This window comes from Salvelinus alpinus, chromosome 11 (assembly GCF_045679555.1).
Source record: "Salvelinus alpinus chromosome 11, SLU_Salpinus.1, whole genome shotgun sequence".
Taxonomy (NCBI): Eukaryota; Metazoa; Chordata; class Actinopteri; order Salmoniformes; family Salmonidae; genus Salvelinus; species Salvelinus alpinus.
Window position 1 is genome coordinate 39,252,542 of NC_092096.1, and position 22,011 is coordinate 39,274,552.

Consider the following 22,011-nt stretch of genomic DNA (forward strand, 5'->3'; position numbering starts at 1 on the left):
GGAAGGATAGAGGGAGGGAGGGGAGACATGCTGGGTTAGATGTGTGCAGGTAGGGATGCAGGCTAACACCACTAAACAGTGTACAACCACATGCAGCATTCATATGTAGGATGGGAACTTTCATTCATACAGTACACATAGACATGTGCGACAGCGAAATATGTCCTCCTTATGTGATAACTTCACCTAACACATGCAGGTCAGCATCAATAGACTCCATGATCAACAGATGCGTGTCATTAAAGTATCTATAATGAAGTACCATTCAGATGCAATTTGACATTTAAAAAAAATCCACTCATTCACTATTCAGGCTAAAAGGATTCATACATCACTTCATGCTGAGTTGCGCTGCATTCTCAGCTCTATTGAAAAACACCACACACAGAATCACATCATCACGCGACTACCCACTCTGAGTCTGATTCGTTGCCTCCGTTGGTTGTCATCGCCTTCATGCTCATAGCCACGCCCCCATTCTGTGGTAATTGTGGCCGTGGGGCAATCAGCGGCTTGATGATTACGCTGTTGCTCTTGCCCACAGATACGGGGTGTACCCCGTCGTTGGAGGCCACGGGGGGGGTCTTAGATGGAGGGATGATGGGTGGAGGGATGGAGGAAGAGATGGTAGGAGGGTTGTAGTCACTCAGCTTCTCTCTCAGTCGGTTCTTCATGTTCTTGTCGGTCAAGGGAGGAGGGTACGTGATCTTGTTCTTCAGGATGCCTGAGATGGGAAGAACACAGAATCTCTTTAGATTTGTTTTGGGTGTAATAAAAAAACGTTCACAAATGGACAAAGAGACAGTTACAGGGCCAATATATTGTATGCTTGGTTGAATGAACAAACGAGTGAATGAATGAACAAACAAACAAACAAACAAACAAACCAACCAACAAAAAAATAAACAAAATTAGGAATGTCTACATATCGCACCCTTCTTTGGCTCAGGTTGATGGGTGCTGTTGGGTAGGCTTGGAGGCCCATTGGAGGGTCCATTGGAGGGTAGACTGGGAGGTCCATTCTCCCTAGTGGGGGTCTCCCTGTCCTGGGGTGTCTCTTCTCTCTCTCCTACATGGTTGAGTTTGTTCTCCTGGTGCAGCTCCACGTTCACCTTGGTCTCCACCCTCAGCCGTTCTGCACCCCTAGGATCCTCGCTGTCACTGGCTGTTGTCGCCTCCTTGGGCCAGTAAGGCTTCACGTGATTGGACACTACTTCCACTAGGGTCAGAGGAAGAAGAAATATGAGCCAATCAGTACTTTGGTTGTAGGTAGTACTACCATACCACAGTACAATAATAAATATGTCGATAACACTTTACTTTACTGTAAAATCTGCAGGTATAATGCACTATAATCCAGTTATAATGTATTCTCAGACTTACGTCATCTTATCAGTGAGTCATTAAGAATGAATAAAAAGCTGCAGTGCTTTCTGAGCAGTGAGACCATGGATGTTTTGATAGGTACCGGTGAGGGGTGTTTTGGATTGGAAATGGATGGCTACCTTTGGGCGCAATGCTGGTCCCTTTAGGTGTGCTGTGTAGAGGCTGTCTCTCGTTGTTCCACTTGGGCTTGATGTCCATGTCATCATCTTCGCTGTCGGAAGAGTGAGACGAGGCATAGGACGAGCTGTGTTCATCTACAGACAACTCACTATCCGAGTCCGAGTCTGAGAGAAAGAGAGAGGGAGACCAACAGACAAAAAGAGAGAAAGAGCAACACATGAATTATACAGACACACAGCTCACTTGCTGTGAAGACTGCACCCCATCTCCATCAACTCTTTCATGAAAAAAGGACAGTTTGATGGAGTTTGAATCGGATCATGATGCGGCTTACCGTCTCCTCCTTTAGTGCCATTCCTGTGGAACAGAGATCCGTCCAGGTCAGTGTGTCCTGCTTTCGCTGTCGCCGACGACACACTGGGCTTCTGACCAGAGTCACCCCTACATCAGAGAGCAGGCCAAACGGAGGTTAGTTACACGTCTAGATGTCATCACATTGGATCCTTTGAACTTACTGTAGAGCAGCAGAAGAACTGATGACAAACTTAATTTTCTAAAAACAAAATCCTGACTTTTTGACTTTTCACCCCTTTTTCGTGATATCCGATTGGTAGTTACAGTCTTGTCTCATCGCTGCAACTCCCGTACGGACTCCGGAGAGGCGAAGGTCGAGAGCCATGCGTCCTCCGAAACACGACCCTGCCAAGCCACACTGCTCGCTTAACCCGAAAGCCAGCCGCACCAATGTGTCGGAGGAAACACCGTACAAACTGTCAACCGAAGTCCGGCCCGCCACAAGGAGTCGCTAGATCGCGATGGGACAAGGAAATCCCGGCCAACCAAACCCCCCCCTAACTAGGATGACGCTGGGCCAATAGTGCACCGCCTCATGGGTCTTCCGGCTGCGACACAGCCTGGGATCGAACCCGGGTCTATAGTGACGCCTCTAGCATTGCGATGCCCGCTGCGCCACTCGGGAGGCCATGATGACGAACTTCACCTGGGCAATGGATGAAGTGGATTTCCCCCCCCCCCATTTAGTCTCTTTTCCCTGAACATAATGTCAGAGTAATACCTTTTCCAAACTCTTATAGATTTCTTATAGACATTAGCCAGAGGGCCTACAGCAATACTGTATTGTAGCTAACCTGTCTGATGCTTTCTGATCTAGGAGTTAGCTAGGCTCCAGCCCCAACAAGCCTAACTGCCAGAGGCCAGCTGTGTGTGTCTGAAATATTCTACCAGGTACTGTATATACCTCCCTCCTCCAGGGCGACACTCCCCACCCACTGGGACTAGCCCTAGTTGACCTGTGTAAGTGTGTGTGTGTGCTTGTCGTTGACACACTGCTGTGTTAAGCTGAGCCATGCTTTGCCTGCATGCGTGTGAAATAACATTCAGAAAGGTAGAAAAACAGTCACGAAATTAACACAGAGCGAGAGAGAGAGAGGGCTCAGAGATGCTGTGGAGGCTGTAACTGGGGTTAGTGTGGTGAGAGAGAGAGCGAGAGAGAGAGATGGCTCAGAGATCAAAAGAGTAACAGAGAAAAAAAGGGAGATCCAGACTGAGACAGGGCAGACAGTTATGCCATTGCCATAGCCATGCGGCAGCCACCATGTTACCTGAGTGTGTAAGCGAGGTAGCTGCTGTGGCTTTTGGCTGACCTGACGGCACTCTCCAGAGAAACAGTGGACTCCCCAATGGCTGACCTGTACAGAGGACCGTCCTCAGTGTACGTGTTGTTACAGTTCAGAGACCGCTGGAGGGAGGGAGGAGGGGGGATTGGTTGGAAGGAGGGAGGGAGGGAGTGAGAGAGGAGGAGAGGGGTGTGGAGAAAGAAACCAGTCAGTACTAGACAGTAAAGACATCTGTTCATCTCCTTATGTGTGTGTGTTTATCCGTGTGTATACGTACAGTCAGTAGAGATGCTCTGGTAGTGCTGGACTCATCCGGTAAAGCCTTCTTCCCAGTAAAGACATTCTTCAGATTCTTCCTCACTTCTTTATTAAAGATCACATGGAAGAAGAAGATGAAGATGCCCTATAAGGAGACAGAGAGAGAGAGGGTCAGTGAAAGCCCTTTTCAAAAATCCATTCTCTTCACTGATATTAGGCCAGGGCCTGCATTCGTAAATTGTCTCAGAGTACGAGTGCTGATCTAGGACCAGGTCCCCCCCGGCAATGTAATCTTATTCATTACGATCTAAAAGGCAAAACTGATCGAAGATCAGTATGCCTACTCTGACACGCTTTATGAATGTAGGCCCTGGCCTAATGAAGAGAACGGATTTTGTAACGGCTGGTGTACAGTAAGGCTGAGAGTTTTAACCTCTAGAGTCGTGAATGACTGTACAGCCTGACCCGTGACCTTTTAACCCTGAGCCCTGTCCCTGACCCCTCACCTGCAGACAACTGAAGATGGCGAACAGGTAGTGGAAGGTCATGACATCACTGTTGACTGCCATGAGGCCCAACAGCCAGGTGGCGCTGATGAGCAATAGGAGGACGAAGGCTATCCTCAGAGCAGGACTATGTAGGGGGATGGAGGTAGAGGGAGAAACTCGGATTATGCACACACACACGACATAACACACACATGCACACACTCATACATACACGCATGGATGCACACCCACACAGTCGCGCATCCACAGACACACACGTGTCTGTGGATGCGTCCTACTGATAGATGGTTAAGTCCTACTAATAGATGGTTAATGTAACATAGGTGACACACACGTAAGTCCTACTAATAGATGGTTAATGTAACATAGGAGACACACACGTAAGTCCTACTAATAGATGGTTAATGTAACATAGGCGTAGCTCAACAATGGAATGTAGAGAATGGCCTTTGAAGTTCTTAATCTCAAGGGTGTGTGTGTGTAAAAATAATTACATGGCTCCAGACTTCTCGAAGGACCTCTGCCTGCGTCCACAGGATGCCTTAGCTGCCAGTACAAAGATGACAATGTTGACCTGAGAGAGAGGAGAGAGATGGAGACAAGCATTAGTGCCATGGCAGACAACAGGGTAATCCACTTACAGTCAACAACAGATACACTCAAGACCTTAACCTGCAAATCACTGGGGGAGAGAGGGCTCAGGCATGGCATTCACTAAGGAATTAGAGAGAGAGAGAGCAAAGGAAGGACAAAAAGAAACGGAAAGGGCAAGGAGAGAAGAACGAGCAGAGAAAGAAAGAAAAAGAAGAACGTAACATTGAAAAGAACCGTGTACAGTAAGTCAAAATCTATCACTGTTACAGGTCACTGTCTGGTCCCGTGTGGCTCAGTTGGTAGAGCATGGCGCTTGCAACGCCAGGGTTGTGGGTTCATTCCCCACGGGGGGACCAGGATGAATATGTATGAACTTTCCAATTTGTAAGTCGCTCTGGATAAGAGCGTCAGCTAAATGACTTAAATGTAATGTAAATGTAAAAAAAGGCACCATTTATCTCAGGCACTCACTAGGACGACTACAGAGATGGGTCCTGCGAAGCTCCAGATGAGGGTGTCGTGGACAGAGAGCCAGCAGAAGTCTGGGTTCCCATAGCCCTGAGGGTCAAGACCCACTGCCAGACCTGAGGAGGGGAGAACCAGAGAAACACATCAAGACTGTGTTAGCTACAGGTAAAGTATGAGCGTCACCTGTACTGGGCCAATAATACATTTGCACTGTGCAAGAATTCTTCATTAAATAAATCAGAGGCACCTATTAGAAACCCCCACAAAAAAACCTATGCAAGTAGATGCATCGGGCTATTATTGACGGGAGAAGAGAATAGCAGAGAAAGTCTAGAACGCCTGTGCATGGTTCGTCCACAAATGACGTTGCAGGTCAAGCAAACCATGCGGGGACAGCGTATACTGTGTACAGGCGTTCTTCCTTCATTCAAATCCATAGACATGCACAGAGGCTTCATAAAACACCTCACTCTAGTGCACGACGGTGTTATCTACTGGTGTTATCCACGAGTGAAGAGAGGAGCTGGGCTGGGTTAGGGTCTTACTCTCTCCCCAGGCTTTGTGCGTGTGCCAGGGTGGAAGGTGATATAGCATTATGGGCCGACTGGCATCAGCAGACACCGGTCTAATCCACTAGAGGAAGTCTTCAGGACAGGAGGAGACATATAGCACTGGAGACTACTACTGGACAGAGACTTCAGGATGTCTCTCTCTCTCTCTCTCTCCACCGCTTCCTCTTTTCCGCTCGCTTCCTCTCTCTCTCTCTCTCTCTGCGCTCTCCCTCATATTATCTGGTTTTTCCTACTGCTCTCGCTCTCTCTCTTTCTCCCTCCCTCTCCTCCAGGTTTCCCACAGGGATCAAAGAGTCGCAGTACGCCAGAATACAGACAAGATGCCTTCTGACTCATGGATGTGACTAGGTTTGTTTACCTGGGATTGGGGTGACTGAGTATAAGTGTGTGTGTGTGTGTGTGTGTGTGTGTGTGTGTGTGTGTGTGTGTGTGTGTGTGTGTGTGTGTGTGTGTGTGTGTGTGTGTGTGTGTGTGTGTGTGTGTGCATACGTCATGCGTGTGTCCTCACCTGTGATGATTGCAGGTATGCCCCAGCCCATGGCGTAGTAGAACCTCATGTGACCGTGGTTGATGTTCCTGACCTCCGTCAGCATGCGATAGATGTGGAGGCCCTCCACAAACATCCAGGCAAACGTACACATGTAGAAGTAGTGGAGCAGGATGGCGATCACCGTACACACAAACTACAGACAGAGAGTCACGGAGGGACAAGGTCAGTGATCACGAGGGACATCCATTTCAATCACATTGAGAACCACTAATCCAAGTTCCAAGTTCCATTCTTCAGCACTGGCCACACTACACCGAGGGTACAAAAACATTAAGAACACCTTCTTAATAGAGTTTTGTCTTGCCCATTCACTCTGAACGGCACACATACACAATCCATGTCTCAAGTGTCTCAAGGCTTACAAATCCTTATTTAACCTGTTTCCCCCTCTTCATCTACACTGATTGAAGTGGATTTAACAAGTGACGTCAATAACGGATCATAGCTTTCACCTGGATTCACCTGGTCCGTCTATGTCATGGAAAGCAGGTGTTCATAATGTTTTGTACACTCTGTATAGCCCTGAGTGGGTCTCTCTCTCTCCATCTCGCTCTACTTTTCTTTATCTCCCTCCATCCCTTGTTCCAGGAAGAATGCAGGGTTCTTGGGAATCCCCCAGCAGGTAGGGGAGGGAGAGGACTAGAGCTAGATCACGGAGCTGAGGGTCATCAATCTAACAGAAGACGGCTCAGGGCTGTGACTGATGACAGCATTCCACTGCACTGACACACAAACACAAACACACACACGGCTAGGCTTCTAACTTCAGAAAAACAGAGGGTGAGTCAGTGAGTAAGAGTCAATCGTTACTACTGTTGTAACAGCACAGCCAGAAGAGGAATGGCCAGCCCTCGGAGCCTGGTTCCTCTCTAGGTTTCTTTGTAGGTTCCTGCCTTCTAGGGAGTTTTGCCTAGCCACTGTGCTTTTGCCTCTGCATTGCTTGCTCTTTGAGGTTTTAAGGCTGGGTTTCTGTAAAGCTCATGATATAAAAGAAGTTGATTTGAATTTGAACAGTAACAGAGTCTATGGAGACAGACTCAGACCTGTATGTCTGTCTGTGACAGGGTCTACTGCCCCCGAGGCTCAAACAGTTAGGCACCAGTAACAGCATGTCTCTATTATCACAGGCCCGGAGGGACATCAGGCCTATTAGTGTGTATGTGTGTGCATTTCAGAGTAAATTGCACCAATGTACCTAAAAAAAAAATGTTTAAGTCAAAATACACTATTAGATTACTTGCTTATAGGCAAACCTTTATACTGCACTTACAAGTTAAAGGAATCGCATGCTATGCGGATACACAGTATCGGCATCTCAGAGTGCCTTAAATCGGGAATCTATTTTTAGCCAACAGAGAAATGGTTAGTCCCATCCAGTACAGTAAATTCCTTAGCTCTAACACTATCAGTGACGCATCAGATGTATAATCCCCCCCAACAAATAGAGCAGAAAAAGACAAACTCTCAGGTAGGACCGATCCCTCTAAGCTCCTGTCGGCACCAGTACCTGAATGGCTACAGGCAAACAAATAGCAGCTACTTACCAGAAACCGCTAACTGGCGTGAACCTGAAACAGAAATCCCTGCTTTATCCTTTATCCTACCTGAAAATCCACCACACTACAGGAATAGGACAAATACTGCATATGTTGGGGAGGAGTGTGTATATGGGGGGGACTGGGGAGGTGTGTTTGTGTGTGCATATATAATGAACGTGGGTTGTTAGTGTGTTTTAAACATTGCAATGTGATTTTGGACAAAAAGAGAAACCTGTGCGGGCAGACAGACACTAAGACTTTCCATAGTGATGTTGTAGAGCTGGACTCTTTTCTCAGCTCAACAACAACGATGAATTCCCATAACGACAGGGAGAAAATGGCTGCAGGGCTGTATTCCTGGGGTTATCCCAGGTGATCCCTTCAATTTGTAAACAAAATGTGGCGACTCCATAATCCACATAATTTACAGAAGTGGTAATTCAAGAATGAAATGTAACTGTGAATACAATAAAGCAGAGAGAAGAGAGGCACTTAAGCTTAAGAATCAGGACTGCTACCAAAAACCCAAGATCTTTTTCATTCATATCCACATAGTCACAAATACTAAACATTCCAAACTATCCCTGCTAAAGCATGGTCAATGTCATTTTCAGGAGTTTAGAGGTCAGGGTTCCTTAGTTTTCAGTCCCTGGGGTTTCAGTCTGGTTGATGGGTCAGAGATTAGAGGTCAGGGTCATGGTTAGAGGTCACAATTAGGCTTCCTTAGTTCAGTTTATCTCACCAGGTTGTCAGCCTGGTCGATTCGTCAGGGTTAGGGTCATAGAAGTCACAGTAAGAGGTCATGGGTCATAGGTTAAATTGTTTCTCACCGGGTTGTCAGTCTGGTTGATGCCGATGAGGAAGACGAGCTCGGAGAAGAAGAGTGCGGCCACCAGGTTCCTGTGGATGCTGTGGAGGTTAGAGCGTAGCTTCCTGAGTAGAGCCAGCAGGATGAAGGTGAGGAGCAGGGCTACCAGGGAGGCTGACACCGTGGTGTAGGTCACAATTTTTAGGGGTAACACGTCACCATGCTGGGGAGAGGGGAGGGGAAGAGAAAGGAGGGAGGCTTCTATTACATTGTTATATAACTAGCTCAAATAAAGATCATAATCAAACTCGGTAGCAGCAAACAGTGAGAGGACATTAACTACCCCCCCATAGCAATATAATTACAACTATATTTAGAGTTATGTACAGTGTATCTCTATGAGCCTACCTCTCTCTTGGAGATGTCCATGAGCACAGCGAAGCTGCTCATGTGGTCACACTGACAGCTGATGTGTGTGTTGTTCCTGTTCAGCAGCTCACATCCCTTAGACGACCAGCCTCCCGTACCACCAATCCTACACACACACACACACAAACACACACACACACACACACACACACACACACACACACACACACACACACACACACACACACACACACACACACACACACACACACACACACACACACACACACACACACACACACACACACACACACACACACACACACACACACACACACACACACACACACACACACACACACACAGGAAAGAGAATAAATACCATGTAAAGAGTGTGTGTGTGTGCGTGCGTGTGTGCGTATGTAGTACTCACGCGATGGAGTGATTCCAGAACACACACACAGGTTTGGTCCTCTCCTCTGTCTCCAGTAGTGTGTACTCCAGTGTGATGGGGGGGTCAAGGGGAGAAGGGAGGGGCGAACCCTCGCTGTACACCAACGTGCTCACTATGGGGGTGTTGATCACTGGACGGTTGGGCAGCCTGCTCACACACAACACATATACATATGAGCAAGCATGAACGGGCACCCTCATTTTGCTAACTTTTGAAGTACTGTTTACGCACGTATGACCGCAAACACTCCTTTTAGGGTATTCCCAAAATATACATTCTCAGCTGTTTGTGGCCACTTGGCGACCGGCCAAATAGTGCTTTCTGAGCCCTTCTAGTACCAGTGTAGCAGCTATCATATACACACACAGAGCTAAATATTATGACATACCAACCAAACTGTTCCACATTTAACTCCGCCTTACACGTCCGTGTATGTTTTCATTTGTAATGATATGTTTGAATCATATATAGAGTTTTGAGTGGTCTAAATGTATACAGTGAAAGATTCAGACAGCATGGCAATGATATGTGAGACAAACACCCACAGTATGCCAGGGCAATAATCGCACCTAAAGTAAACAATGGTTTGTGCCAACGCAAACACAGTTGCCATATCTGTTGCCACGCTTGAGTAATTTATGACATACATTATGTCTTTATTATGATGGCTAGATTAGCCACATAGAAATTGATAAAGGCAGTGTCTGGTTATGTCCGATTTTATGAAAGATTGAAGTAAAGTGTGGTAAAATGTAGTAAAGTGCTGGTTACCTGAGGCTCCTACGGTCCGGGTCGTATCTCTCAGGGAGGAGCTGACCCAACGACCTGAACACTATCACCACGGCAACAGGCAGAGGGGCGGCGGGCTCGACATGGCGGCGTCTCTTATTGGATAGGTTGTGATCCTCTTCAGGGGCGTCGGTCTGAGAGTGCTCGACGCTGGGGCTGGGCTCGACTACTAGAGAGTGAGAGAGTTACACCTATTAAAGTCCTTGCTACATAGTAGATTGGGACCCACTGATGCATTAGAACAAAGATAAATTATATAAAGAATAGTAAAAAGCTTTGGACCTTAAATAAAAATTTTGGGCAAAAAGGCAAACTCGGCTCCATCATTTACTGAATCAGCTGGCTCATTCATCACAAAACCCACTAATATTGCCAACTACTTTAATGTTTTTTTCATTGCTATGATTAGCAAACGTAGGCATGACATGCCAACAACTATTTCTGAACCTACACATCCATGTATAACTGATCCAAATTATGAAAGACAAGCATTGTCATTTTGAATTCTGTAAAGGAGAGGCTCAAAGTAGAGGAGAGATTGACTTCATCACTACTTGTATTTGTAAGAAGTGTTGACGTGCTGAATGCACCGAGCTGTCTGTTTAAACTACTAGCACACCGCTCAGACACCCATGCATTCCCCAAGAGACATGCCACAAGAGGTCTCTTCACAGTCCCCAGAACAGACTACGGGAGGCACGGTACTACATAGAGCCATGACTTCATGGAACTCTATTCCACATCAAGTAACTCATGCAAACAGTAAAAATACAGTTATAAAAATGGAACACCGGGGACTGTGACGAGGCATACACACACACATGATAACATACATACACACACACATGATAACATACGTACACACACACATGATAACATACATACACACACACATGATAACATACGTACACACACACACATGATAACATACATACACACACACATGATAACATACGTACACGTACACATGGAGTTTGTGCTGTAGATATGTGGTAGTAGAGTAGTAACCTGAGGGCGCACACTTAATGTGATGTGAAATCTGTAAATTGTATTTAACTGCCTTAATTTTGCTGGACCCCAGGAAGTGAGTGTAGTTGCTGCTGTGGCAGCAGCTAATGGGCATCCATAATAAATATGAATACAAATCACGGCTGATTCATTTTGAGTCTTGGTATGAGATTGTGTTACACGACTGCTTGAGCTTGACTACAAGCACGGGATCTGTTTAAATCGGTAGGTCACCCACAAATCCGAAAGGTTCTGATGGATTACAGCCCAAACGAGCGAGTACAGTTTGTAGTATTCCAAGTCCAGTGGTAGTGTGAGCAGACGACTGTACCTTTGTCGGGGACCTCCTGGGCCCTAGTGTTGAACTGTGGGAAATGGACGGAGGACGTGAGGTCTTTGGGGTAGTACTCCTGGATCTCATGGAAGCGAGGGAATGAGGCCTGCTCAGGGACGGACGTGTCCAGGTAATCAACAACAATGACTAAGGAGAGAGAAAGAACCACACATCAAGACCAGCTCATTATCAAATAAAGGCGATATATTATAATTGCACTGAATGGAAGTAAAACTTGACTACAGTTTACCCAGAGGCGAATTATCAATGGACGATTTGTTCAAATTCTGTGTTAGGGAGTTAGGAATCTGCTCCTAGACTCTCTGAAATCATCTCTTCATTGGTCTGTAAATGTGTCTTCACTCACTCATATTGTCAGTGACGATGGTGAATGGTATGAGGTAGGTCTTCCTCATGTTCCGTGCCAGGTTATTGGTGTAATCCTCAAAGTGGCGCAGCAGGTGGGCGGTTCCCCCCTCAGAGCGTTGGATCTGCTCCCAGTGGTCTCTGGTGCCAGGGTCTAGGATGGCACTGCCCGCTCTCACCAGGTTCTGAAGGGTTTAACAATACAGAGCAGGACGGTCTGACAGTAAGTCGCATTGAATATGGGCACAGCTCAAACTCTGTCACTCCTGTCTAATTCATTTTAAGTCCTGGAGTAGCAGAAGTTACCTGCTCACGTAGGCCTGTATGAGATAGGTGACCTAAAACATTCACAACCTAAAGAGAAATGCCATAATAAAATGTGGAGATATAAAATAGCTCAGATATTTGTAGATTAGAGTTCATATTGCAGGTTGACGTTTATTGTCATGAATCTTTCCCTGCAACGAGAACTGAGCAGTTTCCGCTAGATGGGCCAGCTGCAAAGTCAAAATTGTCTATATCGTTAAAAAAAACGGGTTAATTTAAGGTTAGGGTTAGGCATTAGGGTCAGCAGTGTGGTTCATGTTATGTTTAAAATCAGATTATAGGACGTTGTGGCTGTGCCAGCTAGTGACCACTCAGCAGAGCTGCCTCCAGTACACGAGTCATCGAAATAAATTCCAACCTGCGTTCACATTGGCCAGGTCAGCTTCCCCTGTCAGTGGAACTGGGAGAAAGCCAGTGGAGGGCAGTATTCCTCCAGTCTTCCCAGTGTAACTGAACCCAGTAGGCTACTCCTGAATAATGCACTGGTAATGCACCTGACACAACAGACAACTAGTGCATGGTCCCTGAGAGAAATACTGTGCATACAAAAACTAATCTTTATAAAAAAAATATATATATTGCAATTAGACAGTTTGCAATCAGCATCCTTGCAATGTGTATTCAAAGATTTAAAAAACAACAGACTCTGACCTCGTGGAACTCTGCGTCCCTCGTGGCGGTGAGATCGAAGCCTGTCTGCTGACTCTCGTACTGGAGGACCCTGGTCAGCAGCTGAAACGCTGTCTTCACATCGTTGCCGTAGTAGCTGTCCGTGTGGTTGGTGGCGTTGTGGAGCAGGCGGACGATCGCTTTGGAGCGCTCGCCATCCATCCTGGACTCGTTACGATGCATCTCCTCATTCTGGAGGGATGGAGGGGAAGAGAAGGAGGTCAAGAACATAGACAGATACTGGAGACAGTTACAACTACAGTGGGGCAAAAAAGTATTTAGTCAGCCACCAATTGTGCAAGTTCTCCCACTTAAAAAGATGAGAGAGGCCTGTAATTTTCATCATAGGTACACTTCAGCTATGACAGACAAAATTTGGAGAAAAAAATCCAGAAAATCCGTGAAAGTCCGTGTTGCCCAGCAACAGCCCCAAAACATCACTGCTCTAGAGGAGATCTGCATTGAGGAATGGGCCAAAATACCAGCAACAGTGTGTGAAAAACTTGTGAAGACTTACAGAAAAAGTTTGACCTCTGTCATTGCCAACAAAGGGTATATAACAAAGTATTGAGATAAACTTTTGTTATTGACCAAATACTTATTTTCCCCCATAATTTGCAAATAAATTCATTAAAAATCCTACAATGTGATTTTCTGGATTTTTTTTTCAGGCCTCTCTCATCTTTTTAAGTGGGAGAACTTGCACAATTGGTGGCTGACTAAATACTTTTTTGCCACACTGTATATGGACTGTCTGTGGTAGGTTGGTACTAATAGATGAATCCTAACCAGGGGTGAAAGTAGATTGAATTTATTACCGATACGCGACACCCAAGCACACGCACCTATTCATTTCATATAGGATCTCTGTGGGCCTAGTAGCCTAGACCAAGTAAAGATTTGTCATATCACTTTTAACATGCAATACCTTTTAACAGGCAGCGCGTTTGAGGAAGCACATTTTCACCATAAACATGCACCTTTGTCATAAAGCATTCCATGCATCCTCGCATTTGCCGACTTATGTAAGAGAACCTACTTTTCCTAATGTGATGATTAGATTGGATAGTCTAGATTGGAGAGTCATAATATAACTCAATCACTGGTTGCAAAAAAGACTGTTCGGTGCAGCACGTAGCGGCGAAGAGTAGGCCTAGGCTACAAGCTATCGGCCTATCACATGCATTTGTTGTTGGCCTTTTATAAACACATTTCATGCAATTCTACTACACTTTATAAGACTGGAGACATGAACAGAAACTGTTTTAATACGACAAAAATTACAGGGTAGCCTACTTTGCTGCCATTGACAAACAGCTCAATAAAAACGACGTTGGCGGATCCATATAATCGGCCTATGAGAAGGGGGAGACGCAAATACAATATGACGTCCATCTAACCTGGAGGAGGAAATGATTGTACAATAACCAACAAAAGTGGCACTGACGCAATGATAAAGACAGTGAATACGCACACTCACCGGAGATATGGCCGATGTTCTCCGCTAGTGCCAATAAGGTAGGCTACTGTTCGCTCAATTAAGTTGAGAATGTTGATAACTAAAAGACAGATTGGAGTCTTTTCATTGTCATCTCTTCACAGCAATAGCCATTTGCTTTCCAAACCGGTTTTCCACGATTGTATTTTTAAATATTACAATATGCCTGGCTGCGTCTCTCTGCTTTTCACTGACAGTCACAACTCAACGTTCATCTATTTGGTATTTGCCGAGTGCGCTGCCCAATTGCGGGCCCTTGCGAGTGTTGATTTAAAACAATTTACTGCAACAACAAAAAAAGCTAATGATCCTCTGTGGCCAAATCATGCTTTCTGGTGTAGTAGCACATTTCGAAAGATTTTATTTATTTATGTATAGACAGAAGTATGCAAATTAGGATTTTTTAATTGGCAATTTAATTCAATTTACTTTAGGGAAAGCTTAGCTTCCCCTAGCCTCATGGACACGCCGTCTATGCCTTTTCATGTGGAATAAACACAACCAGTCATGATCTTTTCATCTGATTGTCAAACAATCACTTTAATTCACACCTGTAGGCTATCCACGCACGTTCGTCCACTCACAAAATAATTCCAGCATCCAAACCCCAACAGTGCACTGTGGACCCACCATTTGATGAATGGAAAGAGACATCTGTTGTAAAACACCCACTTGTAATGCACTGACATTCTGCAATTGTCGTTAGGCCTACACAGGTAGCCCGAATGGATGTCCACTGTTATTAACGCTCGCTTTGATCTCAGCCACTCATCTGCACTGCTCGGTCTCAGCCACTACTTTGTGCCTTGTCCTCGCACGTCTTGACCATTCATCTCCGCTTTGGCAAAATGTAAGTGCTCTCGTTGAACCACAATGCAATTTGGAGCAATTTGCACATTTTCCATGTGGCTGACATTCAGTAATGTTAAATAATGGTCTAATAGCCTATAGTTTTTTTTGCCATTTTGTGTTACTTGTGATAGGCTCACTTTTTTACCAGTACGGCGTACCCCCACAATTTATTTTGCTGGGATGCGTACCGGCTTACTTTCACCACTGAACTCTAGATTCGCATAAGTGACTCCAAATTTTGCATAATCTTTCAGTGGGAGATTTGCAAGTTAAGAAAGAGCTGTGCATGTGCACGTCTGTAGTTAAAATAGGTCTCTGTATGAGTGAACTTGGACTGGATAAGAGGAGCACACCCACCATCTTCATGAGCTGGGAGAAGGAGACTGTGGTACAGTTGAAGAGTTCAGGAGGCAGCCAGCCCTTTTCATCATTGCAGTGGCGGATGGCAGTTCCTACAGTTAGAAAATAAACAAGTTCAATGATCGCTATAGTCACAGTAAGAATAGAAAAAACAAAAAGGAATATTGGGGTGTGAAAGCGTTCAACCGTCTCTTCCTAGCACCAGGTGGCTCTCTACACATGGGTGAAAATGGGGAGTTACTTCATATAATAAATTAGTTAAAAGCACAATCTAAATGCCAACGTCATTACCATTAATTCCAAACAAGCATTAAACAGAGAAAAGACTTTACGGTTAGAACTGACAGTTGGTTGATGTGAGCCAAGGCGAGTCACCCAATAAAAACAGCCCAAGAGAGTCCTGCGGGGCAACAACGGGTTTCCGTGGTGACAAGAGTAACTAAGGGGGTAACTAGGGAGGTTACTGTGGTTTAATGGGAACAGGTCAGTGATGTTACGTCTTGGCCCTGCCCATATTGTCTCTACTGCTAAGGCTCTATGTGGAGCAGGAGACCACACACACACGCACACACACACACACACACACACACACACACACACACACACACACAAACGGTTCTGCAGTATTATGAATGTGTCTCCAAGCAGATGTTGCCAAGTCTTCTACACAATACCCTGTGTTTTGTCTCTGTCTCCGGCTGCTGCCCTCCAGAGACAGAGTTTCTTTAACACCATTGGCCAACGACAAATCTCAAAAGGCCCTGATAGACCAATGAGATGGCCTCGTTAGTGTGCTGCGTTAATGAGTTCCCTCGACAAGAAAGAGGTGTTAGGAACAGCCCGAAGGCCTTGAACTAAGGGACTCCACAGTACATAACCTCCCTTCTCTACCCATACAATCTTTATTATGAATAAAATCCTTTGAAGCATTTGATATCCGTACGAATTGGGCTTTGTATTATTGTGACTGTACCTGCTATCATAAGAGCTGTGTTGCGTGCAGAGGAACTCACCGATAGATCCTTTGGGACAGTTCATGGCTGCAGGACGGCCAAACTTGGTCTTAGGCCACCAGATCCCTTGGTCGAAGGCCTTGGGACAGCCCTCGTACACCACTGAGAGATGAGAGGGGACAGATGGCACATGGTTAGAAGTGGTCCCTATAATCCCTAACCACTGACACAGGGTCAGACGTGGTGAGATCCCCTAATGGTTCTGGTTGGCAGTGAGGCTTGTGTAATCTGATCCGAGATGGTTAGGAACAACTTCTGCCTTGAGCGTCAAGGGCTGCCTTGGGCTGTATTTCACATATCTAACACGCCCAAGAAACACGACTGCTAACGACTCTTACGAGTCTTTCAAAACAGCCAAAACAGACCAGCAATTATATCAATAATCCTACAAAGTGGTTACACAATGTTAATAAATTATTCACCTGATTTCTAATTTAGTAGCCTAATCCTAAACAAAGCCAGGTTAAGACTTGTATGCGTGTTGTTATGGCTTTCTACGTAATGCAGTCTGATCATGTGCTGTATTGTATACACACCCAAGTGCTTATATCCTAAGAAGTGACCATGATTGTAACCCTTTGAAGACCTTTGATACAGTAAGCCACAAGGTTGGGTTGAAGCACTTAGGTGACAGATATGTTATGGGGACTGTGGTTCTTTATTGAAGCTAGAGTGGGATCTAAAAGAGGGAAGGCCTTGAACCAGACTATAGAGAGGAAAAGGTTCTGTTCAAATACTCTGAAGATGAATCCGTCCTTCCTCCAGTCCTTGGCGTTATAACTGATCTGACATGTCTGGATGAGAGGAATCCTTGCTTTCATGAATCCAAATTGAGTGAGGTCAATGATTACGTCAAGGAAGGGAGGACAGAAGAAAGGCTGCATTTTTCAAAGTGTTCAAAAAGACAGAATGCCCTCACAGGCTCTCAAGGTCACATTTAAGAGTAACAAACACTTGCATGTGCACCATTTCCTTCCACGTACCTTCGCAACCGGTGGCGGTGACCTCAGCGAAGGGGTTGTCACAGCGGTTACACTGTTGTCCAATGACCCCGGCCTTACAGGGGCACTGTCCGGTGTGTGTGTCACAAGTACGGGACTGGGCCCCAAGAGGGAAGCACTCACAGGGGTAACAGGTGTCCTCATCCTTGGGCCGGTAGTAGTTATCCTGGGGAGAGAGAAGATACGGTTAGTTTACTAAGCCTACAACATGCCGTATGATCTACCAGCCTATTGTTTAAGAATGGTTGGTTGATTTGGGACCTATTGGTGAGTTGTGGCCAATTCCTACTAGGTTTGTCGTAGTTTACAATTGGGGGGCTTCAAGAGGAAACATAGTTCGATTCATCTTCAGCCACAGAAAATTCAAAAGGCATAGGGAGGGTCCAAAAAAACATATGAGAAACGCTGCATTAGCCTGTGAGAAGAGTACCTGTGATTATCTTCTTACCTTGCACCGACACTCTCCACTGGTCTTGTTACAGTCAGGGTTGAATCCTTTGCTGATGTCACAGTTGCAAGGGCCACACATGGGGTTCCCCCACCAGCCCCGAGGACACGGCTTCTCAACCCTGACACATCACACGATAACAACGCATTTAGTTGAGTTCAGCACATAATGAATGGAAATAAAATGGCAGAAAAAAAAATTTCTGATAAAAAAGGAGACTGCATTTATCCTTACATCACATACCTGCTATATAACAATATCACTTAACAACAAAAATGCATTCAACTGCATCATGAAACTAGTATAAATGTTCTATCCCTTGGAAGAGAGACACAACACAGTGAGTGAGTCAAACACTCTTTCTCCAACACTTTCATGTCTCTGAGCTGATGGAGGGGTAAGATAGTGGGTTATGATAGGGGCAGGGTAGTCAGTAGAAGAGTATCAGTGCAGGTGGAGACCAAACACCCATGGAGGAGCACTGAAGCATGAGGTGGTCCCACAGCCTGCCTTAGACAGGAAATGATGTGTGACATATGGGTCAAAGGTCAGTGGGTAAAGAATTGACATGCAATCTACCACCCAGAGGAATAGTCAGGAGTACGTTGCTAGCTACTGTTACATAACTACAGTCCTACAGGAGCCAGTTATGGCCAGAACCTAATATAGCCAAAGCTGGCATGAGGCTTGGCTTACCATTATATATGGCCAAAAACACACATACTCACACACACGAACGCTACAGACCCCGTTTGCATTTAAACCATACACACCACACACATGCACACTTGTTACAAGACCCAGTTAATGTCTAGAACAACACACAGTGGTTTCATCTAACCCTCTGGCTCCTGCCTCTTAACACTCACGCCAGATTCCTGCTCTGATCAAAGGCAGATCTGGGATCAGTTTTGGAAGAAGGAACATCCCCCAGAGAGCTCAGATCACAGGTCTGGGAACAGCCACATCTGGGGTTCATTACCAGCAGGCTTACATCAGGTGCTGGAGAAGGACTGTTTTGAGTTAAGGCCAGTAAAAGTAGAGCCTGTTGCCAGTCAGATGAATGGTGAGGCGCATATTTGTGAAAGACAGAGAGGAAGGTAAGGGAGCAGAGGTTGATTAGGCTAACATGAAAACAATCAGATGTTGCGTTGATATTGGAGGCATGTGAATGTGTGTTTCCCCGGCACTGTGGAGCCAAACCAGGAAACGCACATACCCACACGTGCACACACTTACACAGGCACTTGCACAAAGCGGCCAGGTCTTACTTGTTTTCGCAGTACTGTCCGTAGTAGTTCTGTCCACACTCGCAGGTGTAGCCGTGGGAGGAGCTAGGCTTGCGGACGCAGGTGGACACGTGCTCGCAGGGGTTGAGGTGACACGCGTCAACGCACTCCCTCCCAAAGTACCCTGGGAAAGGACACAGGTCACAGAGAGAAGAGAGAGACATCTGGTCAGCAGGTCCTCAACAACATGGCAGAATTATACACAGTTATATAATGGAACGAAAACTCAGTCAAAGCTGGAGACTACAAAACAGCATTCCTATGGTGAACATTTTTCAGAACAAGTGAATGGTGTGACGAGATGCAGACACGGGTGTGTGTGTGTACACCGTGTGTGCTGACAGCATGTGTGTTACCTGGGTCGCAGACGCAGGTGTGTGTGCTCCAGTCGTCGCTGCAGTGGCTGTTCTCAGGGCAGATGTTAGAGTCACAGGGGTCAGCCAGATCACAGCCGTCCTCTACATGAATCTTAGAACCCTGCAGCATGTTCACGTTGACCACGTTGGTGGACGTCTCACCCATACGCACACCCTGTGGGAAAGAAAACATGGCCTCTCCATTAGGTCCCAGAGAGTCGCAGGTACACACTCTCATCACACGCTCTGCCCACAGCCCCTAGGTATTAGCTAAGACAGGTAGGTATATACATACAGTAGGCTACAGTACTTTATGTTGTGAAGAATAATGTAATCCAGACCATGGTATACTGTTAAAACGGACCTGTATGCATCCGGTGAAGCCATCGTGGACGTGGTTCCCCACTCCTGGTAATCCTCCCAGATACAGAGCCCTCAGCCTCAGACCGGGCAGCTCATTACCTATCTCCACAGACCTCTGGAGACACACAGACACACACAGAGTATAAGATTTGCTGTGTGTGTGTTTGTGTCTGTGTCTGTCTGTATGTGTATGTCTCAGTACCTCGTACAGTCCGTAGTCCAGTGACACCAGGGCCATGTATTTGATGTCCTTGCCGTCTTTGACGCTCTTTAGCTCCACAAGGACATGGTGCCACTCCCCATCGTTCACCCTGACTTGAGGGAAGCCCAGCACCGCTACCCGCTCAGATCCCAGAAACACCTCAAACCTCACGTACTGATCACTTATCTGAGGGGAGGGTGGGGAGAGACAGAGAGAGAGAAAGACAATTACTACACACAGGCAGTCTACTGAACTTCAATCAACCGTTTAGCACAACTTACCTTCTTGCTCTGTTGTTGTTATTGTGCGTGTACAATAACTCACCAGTAAATTGACAGTAGAGAATTCTCCAGCGTTAGCCCGCATCAGTGTGCCAGTGCCTTGCCTCGTCCGGAACATCAGGCCCATGTACCAGGGCACAGCGATGGTGATGTCGAGGTCACTCCACGACACCAGGGCCTGGCCGTCAAAGTGCTGCGGAGACGGCATCACTAGAGGAGAATAATACGAATCAGAATCACATAATATGTTCAATAATCACTGCTATTAAGGCAAATCACGTGTTATACACATCACAGTAGGGCTGGGAATTGCCAGGGACCTCACGATAAGATATTATCATGATACTTAGGTGCCGATACAATATGTTTTGTGATTCTCAATTTCTATATGTATTGCGATTCGATACTGCTATTTTATTGCGATATGATGTTCCAAACATATTGTTCACTGTATGTCTGCTGCAGAGAGACAAGAGAGCATGTGAAAATGAGTTTTGATCAGTCATGGAAATAAAAGTGCTGAAAGCATGTTGGCTCAATGTTTAAAAAGAAGATGGAGAACAAGCTTTAGGGTGAAAAATACCGGAGTTTTGGCGACTAGCGCTAGCCAGCAGACAAAACAAAAACATTTGTATTTTTACACATCGATACCTGGAGTCAAAGTATCGATACAATATCGTCCAAAAACAATATCTCGATATGTAACTGTATCCATTTCCCCCCGCCCCATCATTAATGCTTAGTATGTCAGACTTACAGATTGCATCTTGTATTTTTGTATTCTTCCAGGCAGAATAATTACAGTAGCTAATCCACCCCACCATGTCTAATTCAGCAATAAGACATTACTGTCAAAAACCTTGTACCATACAGGACACTAATCCTTCTTTGACAAACATGCCCACAGTATAACACATCACACTCCAGAGCACCCACTAGCCCTGCAGCCAAACAGACATGTTGTAGTCAGTCAGTCAGCCATTCAGTCAGTCAGTATAACAGTTGCATGTCTGTCAGCAGAGCACTAGGTTGTTCTCTATGAGACAACTGAAGCGCTAAGCTCTCTCGATCTCCCTCTTCTCCGCAGGGCACATATTTCTACTGACGCACAGAGTACACGTACACACACACACACACACACACACACACACACACACACACACACACACACACACACACACACACACACACACACACACACACACACACACACACACACACACACACACACACACACACTCAGAAGATGCATGGGGACTAGCTCCTGAACCGTCGCGCTCTCTGTGTCTCTCCAACTTTTTTTCACACGATACATTGCTCATTTGCAGTGCCTGGAAGGAGTCAAAAGATGTGCATGATGCATAAAGAACAACATCAGAGATAGCCTGGAGTTGTATTCCTTCGAGATACAGTTCATAAGAGGGTGGAGAGCAGAGGAAAGCCACCAGCTCACACGAAACCTTCACACTAACCTAAACACACTCACAGGTCAGCTGTTGATGTGCAACTAAACCACAACATAAACTCAGGAGAAATAAAATAAACGTCCTCTCACTGTCAACTGCGTTTATTTTCAGCAAACTTAACATGTG

General features: G+C 45.8%; 1 protein-coding gene across 6 annotated transcripts in view; it reads right to left on the minus strand.

Annotated features, from left to right (window-relative positions):
* The window catches only part of LOC139534123 (cadherin EGF LAG seven-pass G-type receptor 1-like), a 120,383-nt gene that overhangs the window by 1,356 nt on the left and 97,016 nt on the right, over window positions 1–22,011 (minus strand). For 3 of the 6 annotated variants that reach the window (XM_071332914.1, XM_071332908.1, XM_071332909.1), the window contains 26 exons: window positions 20,463–20,629; window positions 20,139–20,324; window positions 19,938–20,051; window positions 19,574–19,748; window positions 19,200–19,341; window positions 17,929–18,049; window positions 17,463–17,646; window positions 16,480–16,581; window positions 15,464–15,558; window positions 12,739–12,948; window positions 11,762–11,945; window positions 11,392–11,541; window positions 10,035–10,221; window positions 9,243–9,410; window positions 8,849–8,975; window positions 8,463–8,663; window positions 6,053–6,227; window positions 4,976–5,088; window positions 4,405–4,484; window positions 3,908–4,034; window positions 3,421–3,546; window positions 3,129–3,265; window positions 1,841–1,947; window positions 1,506–1,670; window positions 935–1,219; window positions 415–724 (listed from right to left, as the gene is read on the minus strand). In XM_071332914.1, the coding sequence (XP_071189015.1) occupies window positions 415–724; window positions 935–1,219; window positions 1,506–1,670; window positions 1,841–1,947; window positions 3,129–3,265; window positions 3,421–3,546; window positions 3,908–4,034; window positions 4,405–4,484; window positions 4,976–5,088; window positions 6,053–6,227; window positions 8,463–8,663; window positions 8,849–8,975; window positions 9,243–9,410; window positions 10,035–10,221; window positions 11,392–11,541; window positions 11,762–11,945; window positions 12,739–12,948; window positions 15,464–15,558; window positions 16,480–16,581; window positions 17,463–17,646; window positions 17,929–18,049; window positions 19,200–19,341; window positions 19,574–19,748; window positions 19,938–20,051; window positions 20,139–20,324; window positions 20,463–20,629 (4,138 nt within the window). The remainder of the gene's footprint in view (window positions 1–414; window positions 725–934; window positions 1,220–1,505; window positions 1,671–1,840; window positions 1,948–3,128; window positions 3,266–3,420; window positions 3,547–3,907; window positions 4,035–4,404; window positions 4,485–4,975; window positions 5,089–6,052; window positions 6,228–8,462; window positions 8,664–8,848; window positions 8,976–9,242; window positions 9,411–10,034; window positions 10,222–11,391; window positions 11,542–11,761; window positions 11,946–12,738; window positions 12,949–15,463; window positions 15,559–16,479; window positions 16,582–17,462; window positions 17,647–17,928; window positions 18,050–19,199; window positions 19,342–19,573; window positions 19,749–19,937; window positions 20,052–20,138; window positions 20,325–20,462; window positions 20,630–22,011) is intronic. The other 3 variants (XM_071332910.1, XM_071332912.1, XM_071332913.1) reach the window with 2 other exon arrangements.